Consider the following 16,794-nt stretch of genomic DNA (forward strand, 5'->3'; position numbering starts at 1 on the left):
GGCCTTCTGGTGCTTGACGGCTATGGGGAAAGTCGCTAACCTTTAGGTTGCGTTTGAAGATCTCCCAGAATTACAACTGGTCTGCAGGTAACAGAGATCAGTTCCCCTGGAGAAAATGACTGCTTTGGAGAGTGGACTCTATGGAGTTATGCCCCACTGGGGTCCCTCCCAAGCTCCTACTCCAAGATCTCCAGGAATTTTCTAACTCAGCTACATCAACCCAGCTACATCAACCCAGCTACAGGCTGTATCACCCTATAAAGCTGTCTTGCAGCAAGCCAGTCCCGTGGACTTTCCCAGAACTGCTAGGAAAGACATTTCAAATGGAAGATGCCAGAAGAACCACCCAGATCTTCAGCATGTAAGGCTAATGCACTGCCTCCAACAGCGGGGAGTAGCCCACCAGAATCAGCAACAGGACCCCATCAAGGGTTGTCAACCTCCAGGCAGGGCAAACACTGGCAGACAAGCCGTGTGCAAATTAACTTGCAATTGCCTCACAAAATGATTTACAACCCTTTGAATTACTGCCAAGACTTTTTTTTGTAGCAGGTACTCCTTTGCATGTTAGGCCACATACCCCTGATGTAGTTAATCCTCCAAGAGCTTACAGTAGACCCTGTACGAAGAGCCCTGTAAGCTCCTGGAGGGTTGGCTCCATCAGGGGGCCGTGGCCTAAGATGGACTCTTATCTGGGAGACCCAGGTTTGATTCCCCACTCCTCCACTTGCAGCTACTAGAATGGCCTTGGGTCAGCCATAGCTCTGGCAGAGGTTTCCTTGAAAGGGCAGCTGCTGTGAAATCTCTCTCAGCCCCACCCGCCTCACAGGGTGTCTGTTTGGGGGAGGAAGGGAAAGGAGATTGTAGGCCGCTCTCAGACTCTGTCCTTGAAAGGGCAGCTTGTGGGAGAGCTCTCTCAGTCCCACCTACCTCACAGGGTGTCTGTTATGGGGAAGGAAGGGAAAGGAGATTGTGACCGCTCTGAAACTCTGAGATTCAGAGTATAGGGCGGGATATAAATCCAATATCTTCTTATTATTATTACTGCTCATAAATATGTATATATTATTATTCACCAACTCTTGTGAGAACACCAATAAGAAACAAAGATCACAATGACGGCAACTTCAAAAAGTCTCTTCAACCAGTTCCAATCTTCTTTCACACCCACAAAGTGACAGAACTGACTCCCAAGTAAGCTGTAGCTTGGGCGATGATGCGGCTGAAGCACCCCTTGACCCATGCATCCAATTCACAAATTCCACGAACGAATAAGAATACTTCATTACCTAGCTGCGGCAGCCTGCTCTCTTGGATTCTAATACGTCTGTTTCGAGGGAGGAATCTCCTTCCAGCCACACAACTTATTGTGGAACTTTGGCTCAGAAACATTTCAAACGCAATCGTCACGAAACCTTAGTCGGCAGCCGGAAGGAGATTTCTCCCTCGAAACAGACGTATTAGAATCCAGGAGAGCAGATGGCCACATCTATGTAATGAAATATTGTTATTCATTCATTCATTGAATCTGTAAACTGAATGCATCTTCAAGGGTGGCAAACTCATTTGTTATGAGGGCCGGAGCTGACATAAAAGAGACCTTGTTGGGCCGGGCCATGTGTGCACCTATTTAAGATTAGGTAGCAGAGGTATAAATTTTATAAAGAACACAGACAAACACATATTTTCCAAAAAACTTAAAAGCATGTTTAAAATGTTAGCACTTTCTGGTCTTAAAGATGCTTTCATTGTATTTCTCCCATGGGATCCAGGGGAACTGGGCAAAGGAAGCTCTGGCTCTTTCCTCCCTTCCCCAGGGGACCAGGAGGGGGAGGAGCCTCAGCCAACAGATGAAGAGAGGCTCGGCTCAGTTGCTCTGCTGTGCCTGGCAAAGCAAGCTATTCCTCCCCAAGGGAGGAGCCTCAGCCAATGGAAAAAATAGAGGTTTTTTTCTGCAGCTCCTGTGCAATTGAGCAAGCCTTGCAAAGCAAGCTGTGAAGCAGAAGGAAGCAAGAGAGAGAGAGAAGGAAGCAGAGGACAGCCAGTTGCTCGGGGGCCTGATAGGAGTCCTCAGGGGGCTTGATTCAGCCACCAAACTGCACGTTCAACACCCCTGATCTACATCATCGTCCAAGCTGCATCTTACTTGGGAATCGGTTCGGTTACTTTGTGTGTGTGAAAAGTGGATTGGAACCGTTTAGAGAGACTTTTTGAACATGGTGTCATTAGATAATCTTTGTTTAGCTGTTTGAGTTTATACATCAGGGGTATTAATGGCAGGCAGAATAACAAATGCCAACTATTGGAAGAATTGAAGAAAAGCGACAGCTCCGTGTATAGAGTACCTCTTGACAATAAAAAGTACTCACAACATTTCTCCATAAAGAAGAAGATGAAGATGAAGATATTGGATTTATATCCCGCCCTCCACTCCAAAGAGTCTCAGAGCGGCTCACAATCTCCTTTACCTTCCTCCCCCACAACAGACACCCTGTAAGGTGGGTGGGGCTGGAGAGGGCTCTCACAGCAGCTGCCCTTTCAAGGACAACCTCTGCCAGAGCTGCGGCTGACCCAAGGCCATTCCAGCAGGTGCAAGTGGAGGAGTGGGGAATCAAACCCGGCTCTCCCAGATAAGAGTCCGCACACTTCACCACTACACCAAACTGGCTCTCCAGTTTGCCTGGAGGTGCCTTCTCCAATAGATACGAAAATTTCAGTTTCTTTACCAGTATCAAAAAATTCATAAACAATTCACAGAAATTCCAGATTTGCACAACGTATGCAGAGGTTACTCAAATCAATCTCCAAGCACCATCAGCTTACGGGCATAACCGGTCTCAACCCCCGTTTTTGCATTACTGCTTTAGCCAAGCTAGAATGTCATACCTATAAAATTCTTGGTGTGTGATATAATATATACTTGGCGTGAGATACAAGGACTCCTTGAAGAAATGCCTTGGTACCTGTCGCATCAACCATCACCAGTGGTCTGACCTAGCCTCAGATCGCAAAGCGTGAGGCACACCATCCACCAGGCTGTCTCTTCCTTTGAGAACGCACGCATAACTGGTCTTGAGGACAAAAGGAGATTGAGGAAGAATCGCACTGCTACAGCACCAACCCAAATCAGACTTTTCCCTGCAGCCACTGTGGCCGGACCTGCCTGTCCCGCATTGGTCTTGTCAGCCACCAGCGAGCCTGCAGCAGACGTGGACTACTGCACCCTTCTTAAATCTTCGTTCGCGAAGTCAAGCCGAGAGAGGTGTGTGATATAATATATAATCGATTTCTGACTTGAACTGCTATGTTTTGTATCCCCCTTTAACAGATTGCTGTATCTAGTAAATGGTTGCACCTGGGAACAGGGATATCACACACCTGCCTGAAGTAGTGGCAAAGATACCCGCAAATAATGTTGAAATAATGAAATAAGGATTGCTTTTCAGTGTGAAGAGTGAAGCAATATAGGGGTGAGTGTGTGAGGCTTGTTTGCAGTTGCGTGCTTTGAAATGGATGAGTACTTTGTACCGTGAACATTTATCGTATGATTATTTTATAGGTATGACATTCTAGCTTGGCTAAAGCAATAATGCGAAACAGGAGTTGAGACCGGTTATGCCTGTAAGCTGATGGTGCTTGGAAATTGATTTGAGTAAGCTCTGCATACGTTGTGCAAATCCGGAATTTCTACGAACTGTTTATGCATTTCTTGATACCGGGAAAGAAACTGGAATTTCCGTATTTATTGGAAAAGGCATCTTTATGGAGAAATGGTGTGAGTACTTTATATTGGACAAGAGGTACTTTATACATGGAGCTGTCGCTTTTCTTCAATTCTTCCAATATTTGGCATATCTTATTCTGGCTACCGTTGATACATACCCCTGATGTATAAACTCAAATGGCTAAACAAAGATTATCTAATGACACCACGTTCAAAAAGCCTCTTTAAACAGTTCCAATCCACTTTCTCACACACAAAGGAACCAAACTGATTCCCAAGAAAGGTGCAGCTTAGACAATATTGTAGATCGGGGTGTCAAACATGCAGTTTGGGGGCCAAATCAAGCCCCCAAAGGACTCCTATCAGGCCCCCGAGCAACTGGCTGTCATCTGCTTCCTTCCCCCTCTCTCTCTCTGACAGCAATGAGGATCTTGTGAATTTAGGGGGAAGTATTTGTGAGTTTCCTATATTGTGCAGGGGGTTGGACTAGATGACCCTAGAGGTCTCTTCCAACTCTAGGATTCTATGATTCTTCGGGAGGTGGTGGGCTCTCCTTCCTTGGAAGTTTTTAAACAGAGCCCAGATGGCCATCTGACAGCAATGAAAATCCTGTGGATTTTGGGGGAGGTGTTTGTGAGCTTCCTGCATTGTGCAGGGGGTTGGACTAGATGGCCCTGGAGGTCCCTTCCAACTCTAGCGTTCTATGATTCTCCTTCCTTGGAGGTTTTCCAACAGAGGCTAGATGGCCATCTGACAGCAATGAAGATCCTGTGAATGTAGGGGGAGGGATTTGTGAGTTTCCTGCCTTGTGCAGGCGGTTGGACTAGATGACCCTGGCGGTCCCTTCCAACTCTAGGGTTCTATAAATAAAAAGATAATCTTTGTTTATTATTTGTGTCCTCACAAGAGACGACGAATAATAATGGAACATAATGTATATGTTTATGAGCAGCAATCCAAGGTGTCCTAAATAATTTTGAGAGCCAACTGCAAGTTAATTTGCACACGGATTGTCTGTCAGTGTCTGCTCAACCTAGACTGTGGTTTCCTTTGTGGTTCCTCATTAACCTCCAGGCAGAGCCAGGAAACCTGCAACTGGTCTCTGGACGACGGGAATCAGTTTCCCCCCGGAAGAAAATGGCTGCTTTGAAGGGTGGACTCTACGGCACACAGTCCTGCTGATGCCCCGCCCTAGGCTCCACCCCCAAAGCTCCCGGAACCTTCCCAACCCGGCGGATGACCTCCACTCGCATAAACAGGCACAGGCTGGGCACACCTGGGGACTTCACCTGAAGGCTGTGAGTTCCACCTTCTCGTGGTCGCTGGTGACCAGTTCCGGGATGAGGGAGAGGTGGGAGATCTGGGTGGCTGCCCAGCCAAACTGGAAAATGACCACGAAGGGGATGAAGTAGATGAGGACGGCCCACTCGGGGGTCTTCTCTGAGCAGCCTAGGCAGGGGTTAAAGATGAAAGGGAAGGACAGAAGGACGCTGATGGTTCCTGTATGGAAGCGGGGGGGGGGGGGAGAACACAGAGCACACCATGAGAACATTCCCATGACTCTACATATCAACTCACTGCCCACTTTCTCTATATTTAAAGATGGCTTGCATTTGGTCTGATGAAGTCTGCTTAGAGCACACGAAAGCTTCCGTTCTGAATGAAACTTAGTTGGTCTTAAAGGTACCACTTGTCTACTGCCTTGTTCTACTGGTTCAGACCAACACGGCTGCCCACTTGGACGCATTAAGAGAGGTCTTCTTTACAGGCTCAATGAGGCTCAAGGCAGGAAACAGGGAGGGCCAAACTTGCTCAAGGGAAGAGCCACATAGAATAAACGTCAGATGTTTAAGAGCTGATGAGGGAGGAAGAAAGGAAGGAAGGAGATATTGGATTTATATCCCGCCCTCCACTCCAAATCTCAGAGCGGCTCACAATTTCCTTCCCCTTCCTCCCCCACAACAAACACCATGTGAGGCGGGTGGGGCTGAGAGGTCTCTCCCAGAAGCTGCTCTTTCAAGGATAGAGTCTCAGAGAGGCCTACAATCTCCTTTCCCTTCCTCCCCCACAACAGACACCCTGTGAAGCGGATGGGGCTGAGAGAGCTCTCCCAGAAGCTGCACTTTCAAGGACAGAGCGGCCTACAATCTCCTTTCCCTTCCACCCCCACAACAGACACCCTGTGAGGTGGGTGGGGCTGATTACAAAACAGATCCAGGCAGGCAGCCATGTTGGTCCGAAGCAACAGACCGAAGTTTGAGTTCAGGAGCACCTTTAAGACCCACCAAGTTAGAAGCTTTTGTGGGCAGGCACACTTCTTCAGGTACAATGAAATGAAAATTACCAGTCCTAACATACAGGGCAGGGGCGGCCAAACCGCGGCTCTTTCACACACATTGTGTGGCTCTTGTAGCTTCCACCAACTGATGGGGGAGGGAGAGAGAGGTGGTAAGAATGCAACTTTAACTTTAAAATGCATTCCCCAAGCCACTGGCTGGTTTGGCTTGGAGAAGACATTTCTCTCTTTAATCATTTCTTCAAGCCAAGCCAGTCAGTGGCTTGGGAAATGCATTTAAAGTTGAAGTTGCTTTCTTCCCACCTCTCTCTCTCCCTCCTCCATCTATTTTCCTTCCTTCCTCCCTCCCTCCCTTCCGACATCTTGCACTCAGGTCTTGCGGTTCTCAAACATCTAATGCTTATTCTACGTGGCTTTTACATTAAGCAAGTTTGGCCACCCCAATATAGGTAGAGGGTGAGCAAGCTTCAAGTTTTTTATTGTTATTACGAACAGGGATTTTTGTTGAAGGAAAAGCCCAGCAGGAACTCACTTGCATATTAAGTCACAGCCCCTGATATCACCATTGTTTCACACAGGGTTTTTCTGTGGAAAAAGCCCGGCAGGAACTCATCTGCATATTAAGCCACACCCCCTGATGCCAAGAAAGCCAGAACTGCATTCCTGCTCAAAAAAAGCCCTGATTACAATCCAAGACCAGAGTTTAAAATGGTGTATACATTAGGAGGCCCGCGGCGCAGAGAATTAAAGCTGCAGTACTGCAGTCCTAAGCTCTGCTCACGACCTGAGTTCGATCCCGGCAGAAGCTGGTTCAGGTAGCCGGCTCCAGGTTGACTCAGCCTCCCATCCTTCCGAGGTCGGTCAAATGAGCCCTCAGCTTGCTGTGGGGGGGGGGGAAGCACAGAGGACTGCGGAAGGCAATTGCAAACCACCCCGTAAAAAGTCTGGCGTGAAAACGTTGTGAAGGCAACGTCACCCCAGAGTCGGAAACGACTGGTGCTTGCAGAGGGGACTACGTTCACCTTTTTATATGTTAATATATTGCAAACGCATTGATGACATATCTATGTATGCCTGCGCATGTTTTGCAAATATGCGACAAATAAATAAAATTATTAAAATATAGTTAAGTTAATATAATATAAGTTATAGTTAAGTTAATATATAGTTAAGTTTAATATAGCCACCTTCAAGAGGTGTTTAGATAAAAATATGGAGCAGAGGTCCATCAGTGGCTATTAGCCACAGTGTGTGTGTATATATAAAATGTTTTGCTACTGTGTGACACAGAGTGTTGGACTGGATGGGCCGTTGGCCTGATCCAACATGGCTTCTCTTATGTTCTTAAGACATGTGTGGCTCTTTCACACACATTGTGTGGCTCTTGGAGCTCCCCTCACCCCATTGGCCGGCTTAGAGAAGGCATTTGTCCATTTAAACCACTTCTCCAAGTCAAACTAACTGGTGGTTTGGACAGTGCATCTAAAGTTAAAGTCATTCTCTTTCCACCTCTCCCTTTCCCCTCCATTTGCCTTCCATCCTCCCTTGCGGTGCTCAAACATTTGACATTCATGTCTTGTGGCTCTCAAACATCTGACATTTATCCTGTGTGGCTCTCATGTTAAGCAGGTTTAGCCCCCCCTGGGCCTACAGCATCATAAAGATGTTTAACAGATGCAAAGACCAAACAGAAATAACAACCTTGGTTTATATAGTCACCATTTGTTTGGGTTTAATTCAGGGCCAGGGGGGAACAATAGTGAAGGAAATAAATATGTCAAAATCAGGAACCGATGGGCAGGTGTCTCCTTACTGATCTCCCTGCCGTGCTTGAGAGGAGATGGGTGGAATGCAATGGCAGAGTCTCCATTAATTATTCTCAGCATTCCACAATGAAGGAGACGTCTGCAGCTAAGAGTATCCCTACACCCCTGGTACTCTTCTCAAGACTCATGCTTGAGAGAAGCCACAAATTGATGAACCATCTGATGCATAACATAACCTGAAGAAACGCCGGCTGGAAGTCGATTCCCTCATGTTAAAATATGAACGACGTTTATTATTAAGCCCCTGAAGAGAAAAAGAAGAGGGTTTTCTAGACATATGGACATATGAAGCTGCGTTATACTGAATCAGACTCTTGGTCCATTAAAGTCAGTATTGTCTACTCAGACTGGCAACGGCTTTCCAGGGTCTCAGGCTGAGGTTTTTCACACCTATTTGCCTGGACTCTTTTTTTTGGAGATGCCAGGGATTGAACCTGGGACCTTCTGCTTACCAAGCAGATGCTCTACCACTGAGCCACCGTCCCTCCCCAATTTTTTTTAAAGGAAAGGAAAGGTCCCCTGTGCAAGCACCAGTCGTTTCCAACTCTGGGGTGACGTTGCTTTCACAACATTTTCACGGCAGACTTTTTGCGGGGTGGTTTGCCATTGCCTTCCCCAGTCATCTACACTTTCCCCCCAGCAAGCTGGGGACTCCTTTGACCAACCTCAGAAGGATGGAAGGCTGAGTCAACCTTGGGCTGGCTACCTGAATCCAGCTTCCGCCAGAATCGAACTCAGGTCGTGAGCAGAGTTCAGATCACAGTACTGCAGTACTGCTGCTTTACCGCTCTGCCCCACGGGGCCGCTTAGACAACGTGGGAGGTGGTGAGGAATTGCAAGACGAGATAACTTTTGACCGTCACTCTCTCCGCTGCCAAATCTCCTTCTCTGGGGTTTCCCAATCTGGGGGGGGGGCGGGTTTGTGAAAGCCAATTCCCTCCCTCTCCCGCTTTTAATATTCTGTGCCTCTAACAGCATGCCTAGATCTCCTCGGATCATATCTCGGAAGCTTTTTCCTCTTCGCGAAGCAAGTAATTTCCCAAAATAGCAATTATCACCATCACAACTTTCAAGTTGGTGGGTGCGGGCGGTAACTAATTTCGTATTAGACTCGGGGGCGACAAGCCATATCTCAAGCATGAGATAATTCTTTTGTAAACTGGGATATCCTGGCAGAGACTGTTTGCCTGAGGAACAATGCATTGCTAACTGCACACCAGAAAGGAGAAGGGCTGTTGCACTGCACTCTACCGAGGAGGAGAAGAAGACCGCAGATTTCTACCCCGCCCTTCTCTCTGAATCAGAGTCTCAGGGCAGCCTACAATCTCCTTTCCCTTCCTCCCCCACAATAGACACCCAGTGAGGTGGGTGGGGCTGAGACAGTTCTCCCAGAAGCTGCCCTTTCAAGAACAGAGTCTCAGAGTGGCCTACAATCTCCTTTATCTTCCTCCCCCACAACAGACATTCTGTGAGGCAGGTGGGGCTGAGAGATATCTCCCGGAAGCTGCCCTTTAAAGGACAGAGTCTCAGAGCGGCCTACAATCTCCTTTCCCTTCCTCCCCCACAACAGACACCCTGTGAGGCGGGTGGGGCTGAGAGGGCTCTCACAGCAGCTGCCCTTTCAAGGACAGAGTCCCACAGCGGCATGCAACCTCCTTTCCCTTCCTTCCCCACAAGAGACACCCTATGAGGTGGGTGGGGCTGAGACAGCTCTCCCAGAAGCTGCCCATTCAGGGACAGAGACTCAAGAGCAGCCTACAATCTCCTTTCCCTTCCTCCCCCACAACAAACACCCTGTGCAGTGGGTGGGGCTGAGAGAAGCTGCCCTTTTAAGGACAGAGACTCAAGAGCAGCCTACAATCTCCTTTCCCTTCCTCCCCCACAACAGACACCCTGTGGGGTGGGTGGGGCTGAGAGGGCTCTCCCAGCAGCTGCCCTTTCAAGGACAACCTCTGCCAGAGCTCTGGCTGACCCAAGGCCATTCCAGCAGGTGCAAGTGGAGGAGTGGGGAATCAAACCCGGTTCTCCCAGATAAGAGTCCGCACACCTCCCCACCACACCAAACTGGCTACACTACACCAAACCACTAAACCAAGAAGGCAAGATCTGTTACCTCCTTGAGCGGAGGTGTATGTGCATTCCAAATGCCACTCTGTGCGTACCAGGGAATCTCCCAACAAATCTCCCCCTCTCCTGCACTGCACGGAATACCCAGCTCCACTTTTCTTCGTTAAATTTTGTTTGTAACCTTCTATCCCCATGCTGCCTGACAAGGAAGATCACTGTGGTTTGTATGTCCTGTTTTGAAGTTCCTTTGGAACTTGTATTTCTTTTCTGTTATGCCAATAAAGGTTATGTCTGTCTGTCTGTCTGCCCCCAGAAGGCTGGCACCCTCGGCAATCATCTAATTGGCCTAGTGGGGGGGCTGGCCCTATGGCACACTCCTCCCCCAAGGGCTGACTTCTCCATTAAAGGTGACGGTAGTCCCCTGTGCAAGCACCAGTCGCTTCCCACTCTGGGGTGACGTTGCTTTCACAACGTTTTCACGGCAGACTTTTTTACGGGGTGGTTGGCCATTGCCCGCTCAGCCCCACCCACCTCACAGGGTGTCTGTTGTGGGAGAAGAAGGGAAAGGAGTTTGTAGGCCACTCTGAGGCTCTGTCTTTGAAAGGGCAGCTTCTGGGAGAGCTCTCTCAGCCCCACCTGCCTCACAGGGTGTCTGTTGTGGGGGAGGAAGGGAAAGGAGTTTGTAGGCCGCTCTGAGACTCTGTCCTTGAAAGGGCAGCTTCTGGGAGAGCTCTCTCAGCCCCACTCGCCTCACAGGGATTCTATTACGGGGGAGAAAGGGAAAGGAGATTGTAGGCCGCTCTGAGACTCTGTCCTTGAAAGGGCAGCTTCTGGGAGAGCTCTTTCAGCCCCACCCACCTCACAGGGTGCCTGTTGTGGGGGAGGAAGGGAAAGGAGATTGTAGGCCGCTCTGAGACTCTGTCCTTGAAAGGGCAGCTTCTGGGAGAGCCCTCAGCCCCACCCACCTCACAGGGTGTCTGTTGTGGGGGAGGAAGGGAAAGGAGATTGTAGGCCGCTCTGAGGCTCTGTCCTTGAAAGGGCAGCTGCTGTGAGAGGCCTCTCAGCCCCACCCACCTCACAGGGTGTCTGTTGTGGGGGGAGAAGATATAGGAGATTGTAAGCCGCTCTGAATCTCTCATTTGGTAATTTCCTCTTGCCGTCAATTGTCTGTAGAATGTCAATTGTCTGTCGAATGTAGGAGCGCTGGCCTCCAATACGAATGATTTTAGTCGTTGCCGAAGGTATTTATAATTATTATGCATTGTATTCTCAGATATAGCAGTGTTTATGCATTAGTCATTTTTAACTTCCATCTATGCAGCTCGTTGAAGCCTCGCGTGAGCCAGGCAATTAGCGCATCCCTGTGTGTAGCGTCTTACTGCCTTGGTGCATTCCGTCCAGATTTTGGGTAACAGAGAAGAATTGGAGCATCGGGCTCTGTTTTCACAGCATTGCACACGACTTCCCGACTCCAGTCTCAAGGAACAAACCGTTGGACTTCAATATAAGACTGGTTATTTCGGGAGTACTTTTTCCTTTGCCCTTTGTGTTACACTGTATTGTCTATACTTAATTTGTTACATAAATCATCGAATTTCTAAGGATCTGAGGTTGATTTAACGTGAATGCCTGGTTGGCTCTCCCCTCCTGCCCCACCTGGGGATTGGCAACCGTAGCGCAGCCACAGTCTGCGCACAGGCCCTGTTTTCAAAGGGTGCAGCACAAATCCAGCAAAGGCACCCACGGAATAGCCCTGCGGGGGTTACGGGAGGCCGCTTCCCCCACCTGAATGAAGCCTGGCACAACAGCAGCTAGGAGTGTGTCTTCAGCCAGCCAGCTTCCTGCTTCCAAGGTCAGGTGCATGCCGTGGGTTGGTTATGGTGAAAGAAAACCCAGTTTGACAAGGGATAAAGAGAAGGCTAGCCAGCTTCGTGAAAACAAACCCCAGATCTAACCAAGCAACCCGTTTGTCTGGTGTTCTTTCTGGCAATCTGTTACCCCGTTCCTGCTATTCCCGGCGTCCAGGTCCTTTTCTGGCATCCCTGTCCCTCCTTTGCCGGTACCTTGGGGATGTTGTTCCCACACCAGTATGGGTGCACAGAGAGGTGTGCAGTTAGGGGCACCTTCTTTTGGGGCTCATAGAATCGGACCCCCTGGCCCAATCTTTTTGAAACTTGGAGGGTGCTTTGAAGAGAGGCATCCGATGCTACGCTGATAGTCTGGTGCCTCTTCCTCAATAAACAGCCCCCCTCAGAGGCCCAGATACTCTTTGTTTGGCTCTTTCACACACATTGTGGGGCTCTTGAAGCCCCTCCACCCCACTGGCCGGCTTGGGGGGAAAAAAAGCATTTAAAGTTGCTTTCTTTCCACCTCTCCTCCCTCCCTATCTATTTTCCTTCCTACCTCCCTCCATCTGACATTCACGTCTCGAGAATCTCAAACATCTTACGTTTATTCTATGTGGCTCTTACCTTAAGCAAGTTTGGACACCCCCTGGCTTAGAGGGAGCATTGGTGAAGAAGTATTAGGTTTGGGTCTGGGAAGAAGAGCGAGCGGAGACGGAGAAAGCGGAGCGTTCGTGTATTTTCTGAGCATCGTCTCAGACAACGGAAAGCACCTGAATACAGTCACCCTTCAAGAAATACTTCCGCAGCTTTGTGACAAGTGCACAGGGGTGCAGCTGGGACATTATCTTTAAACCTGAATTTTGGTCTCCCCACCTTGCCCACAGGCAATGATCACATGCAAACCTGAGTGGCAGCCAATTCAGTCCCCGTCGCTCTTGCCTTTTGCCTCCAGACAGCTCCCTGTAGCTCAGCGGCAGAGCCTCTGCCTGGCATGCAGAGGGTCCCAGGTTCAATCCCCAGCATCTCCAGTTAAAGGATCTGGCAGTAGGTGATGGGAAAGACCTCTGCCTGAGACCCTGGAGACTAATGGAGAAGGGCTGTGGGTCAGTGGGAGAGCATCTGCTTGGCATGCAGAAGGTCCCCGGCATCTCCAGTTAAAAGGATCTGGCAGTAGGTGATGGGAAAGATCTCTCTGCCACAGCCTGAGCTTTGGAGAGCTGCTGCCTGTATGAATAGACCAGGAGTGTCAAACATGCGGCCCCGGGGCTGAATCAGGCCCCCAGAGGGCTTCTATCAGGTCCCTGAGCAACTGGCTGTCATCTTCTTCCTTCTCCCTCTCTCTTGCTTCCTTCTGCATCACAGCTTGCTTGGCAAGGTATCCTCAACTGCACAGGAGCTGCAGAGCAAAGCCTCCATTTTCTCCACTGGCGGAGGCTCAGCCAATGGAGAAAATGGAGGCTTTGCTCTGCAGCTCCTGTGCAATTGAGCATGCCCTTGGGGAGGAAGGGGGGAGAATAGCTTGCATTGCCAGCCTCTCTCAGTTGCACAGCAGAGATACTGAGCCATGCCCATCTACTAGCTGAGGCTCCTCTCCCTCCTGATACTCTGAGGAAGGAAGGAAAGAAAGAACCAGCACTTCCTTTGTTCAGTACCCCAGATCGCACAGAAGAAGATATTGAATTTATATCCCGCCCTCCACTCCGAAGAGTCTCAGAGCGGCCTACAATCTCCTTTCCCTTCCTCCCCAACATCAGACACCCTTGTGAGGTGGGTGGGGCTGGAGAGGGCTCTCACAGCAGCTGCCCTTTCAAGGACAACCTCTGCCAGAGCTATGGCTGACCCAAGGCCATTCCAGCAGGTGCAAGTGGAGGAGTGGGGGAATCAAACCCAGTTCTCCCAGATAAGAGTCCGCACACTTAACCACTACACCGAACTGGCTTCAAACAGGAGAGAATAAAGAAAGCACCTTTAAGACCAACGAGTGCTAATGTTTTAAGTATGTTTTTATTTTAAGCTTTTACAAAAAACATTTAATTGTGTTTGTCTGTGTCCTTTATAAAGTTCATATCTCCGCTACCTGAACTTACATTTTATGACTCACATGGCCCAGCCCGACAAGGCCTCATTTACGTCAGATCCGGTCCTCATAATAAATTAGTTTGGAAAGGAAAGGAATGGTCCCCAGCAAGCACCAGTCGCTTCCGACTCAGGGGTGACGTTGCTTTCACAACGTTTCCACAGCAGACTTTTTACGGGGTGGTTTGCCATTGCCTTCCCCATCCACACTTCCCCCCCCAGCAAGCTGGGGACTCATTTGACCGACCTCAGAAGGATGGAAGGCTGAGTCAACCTCGGGCCGGCTACCTGAATCCAGCTTCCGCCGGAATCGAACTCAGGTCGTGAGCAGAGAGTTCAGACCACAGCACTGCTGCTTTACCACTCTGCGCCACGGGGCCGCTACATTCGTTTGACACCTGTGCGATAGACAATACCCATTCTGACAGGCCAGATTGAGGATAAAGCCGCCTCACATGTTCTCTCCCAGCTGGCAGTTTCATTTCCCTCAGTCAAAAAGCCCAACCGGCGGAGAGTGGAGCTGCCCAACCAAAACCAGATGGCAACAAGAACTTCCCCCTGCTGAAAAGCACCTGCATGCCCCCTCCTCGCCAGCACCGTTCTATCTACCACAGAGCCTGTTAACAGGAAAAGGGTCAAGTCATAACCTCTGTTTTTATAGTAGACTTCCCAGCAAAACCATGGGAGGTGGGGTGGAATACCCAGCCTTCAAGCTTTCTTCCACCATCAATCGTCAGATGTCAACAAGAGGAGACATCAGCTTTTAGGGAACTTCCCAGCTGAAGAGTCTGGGACTTTTCAGTTTAGAAGAAGAAGACTCGGAATCAAGAGTCTCAGAGCGGTTTACCATCTCCTATATCTTCTCCCCCCACAACAGACACCCTGTGAGGCGGATGGGGCTGAGAGGGCTCTCCCAGCATCTGCCCTTTCAAGGACAGAGTCTCAGAACAGCCTACAATCTCCTTTCTCTTTCTCCCTCACAACAGACACCCTGTGAGGTGGGTGGGGCTGAGGGAGCTTTCCCAGAAGCTGCCCTTACAAAGACAGAGTCTCAGAGCAGCCTAAAATCTCCTTTTCCTTCCTCCCCTACAATAGACACCCTGTGAGGTGAGTGGGGCTGAGAGAGCTCTCCCAGAAGCTGCACTTACAAGGACAGAGTCTCAGAGTAGCCTACAATCTCCTTTCTCTTTCTCCCCCACAACAGACACCCTGTGAGGCGGCTGGGGCTGAGAGAGCTGTCGCAGAAGCTGCCCTTTCAAGGACCGAGCGGCCTACAATCTCCTTCCCTTCCACCCCCACAACAGACACCCTGTGAGGTAGGTGGGGCTGAGAGAGCTCTCCCAGAACCTGCCCTTTCAAGGACAGAGTGGCCTAAAATCTCCTCTCCCTTCCTCCCCCACAACAGACACCCTGTGAAGTGGGTGGGGCTGAGAGAGCTCTCCCAGAAGCTGCCCTTTCAAGGACAGAATCTCAGAGTGGCCTACAATTTCCTTTCCCTTCCTCCCCCACAACAGACACCCTATGAGGGAGGTGGGGCTGAGAGGACTCTCCCAGAAGCTGCCCTTTCAAGGACAACTCATATTAGAGCTATGGCTGTCCCAAGGCCATTCCAGCAGGTACAAGTGGAGGAGTGGGGAATCAAACCCGGTTCTCCCAGATAAGAGTCCATGCACATAACCACTACACCAAACTGGCTAAGAAAGGAGAGAGCCAGTTTGGTGTAGTGGTTATACTACACTAAACTGTATCTATCTCCTCCCACAACAGACATTATATACTATATCTTCTCCCCCCACAACAGACACTCTGTGAGGTGGGTGGGGCTGAGGGAGCTCTCCCAGAAGCTGCCCTTTCAAAAACAACGTCTGCCAGAGCTCTGGCTGACCCAAAGCCATTCCAGCAGGTCCAAGTGGAGGAGTGGGGAATCAAACCCAGTTCTCCCAGATAAGAGTCCGCACACTTCACCACTGCACCCAAGTGGCTCTCGAAGTAGATTTGAATCCAGTATACCTTGGAAACCAACAAGATTTTCAGGGCCTACCCCGATATGGATAGCTCAGGGAAACCCAATCACACCAGATCTCAGAAACCAACCAGGGCTGACCCTAAAAAGTACCTTGGTGGGTGACCTCCCTGGAATACCAGAACCGGGATACAGAGGCAGGCAATACAAGTCATCTCTCTGAAAAACGTCAAAGCCCCAGTAGGATCACCATGACTTCCAGGCACGGATGCACACAAACACGCGCACACAAATACGAAAAAGAAAAAATCGGTTCATGAGCTTTCAAGACTCAACTTTCCCTCTGCCAAAGTTTTAGTTGGGTGCCCTTCTTCAAGTCTTTACAGGTGCAGACATTCCAACAAGAGGAACCTAAAACTGAGGAATCCCCGGCCTTTTCCGCAGTGTCTCCTACTCCATATCAGGCCAGGATGGTGCACCGGATATAGTGAAGAGTTCCGCACATTCCCCGTGGCGCAGAGTGCTAAAGCAGCAGAACTGCAGTACTGTGATCTGAACTTGAGGTTGACTCCGAGGTGGGTAAAAGGAGTCCCCAGCTTGCTGGGGGGAAAGTGTAGAGGACTGGGGAAGGCAATGGCAAACCACCCCGTAAAAAGTCTGCCGTGAAAACATTGAGCGTTTTCGCACTTACCTTAAGCCGGAGCAACATCCTTCTTCACCGCACAGCGTCTGCATGGTTTTCACACTAATTGCTCCGCAGCACCTGGAAGAGCCGCGAAGTCCCGTGGCTTTTGCGTCGCAAATGTAAACCGCCAAAAACCAGTTTACATTTGTGATGCAAAAGCCGCAGGACTTTGCGGCTCTTCCAGGTGCTGCGTTGCAATTAGTGCGAAAACCATGTAGACGCTGCGCGGTGAAGAGGGACGTCGCTCTGGCTTAAGGTAAGTGCGAAAACGTCCATTGTGAAAACAACATCACCCCAGAGTTGGAAACGA

General features: G+C 49.6%; 1 protein-coding gene across 2 annotated transcripts in view; it reads right to left on the bottom strand.

Annotated features, from left to right (window-relative positions):
* The window catches only part of MFSD12 (major facilitator superfamily domain containing 12), a 60,816-nt gene that overhangs the window by 27,655 nt on the left and 16,367 nt on the right, over positions 1-16,794 (bottom strand). For both annotated transcript variants that reach the window (XM_060232774.1, XM_060232775.1), the window contains exon 2: positions 5,014-5,224. In XM_060232774.1, coding sequence (XP_060088757.1) covers positions 5,014-5,224 — 211 coding nt within the window. The remainder of the gene's footprint in view (positions 1-5,013; positions 5,225-16,794) is intronic.

This window comes from Heteronotia binoei, chromosome 2 (genome assembly GCF_032191835.1).
Source record: "Heteronotia binoei isolate CCM8104 ecotype False Entrance Well chromosome 2, APGP_CSIRO_Hbin_v1, whole genome shotgun sequence".
NCBI classification, from domain to species: Eukaryota; Metazoa; Chordata; class Lepidosauria; order Squamata; family Gekkonidae; genus Heteronotia; species Heteronotia binoei.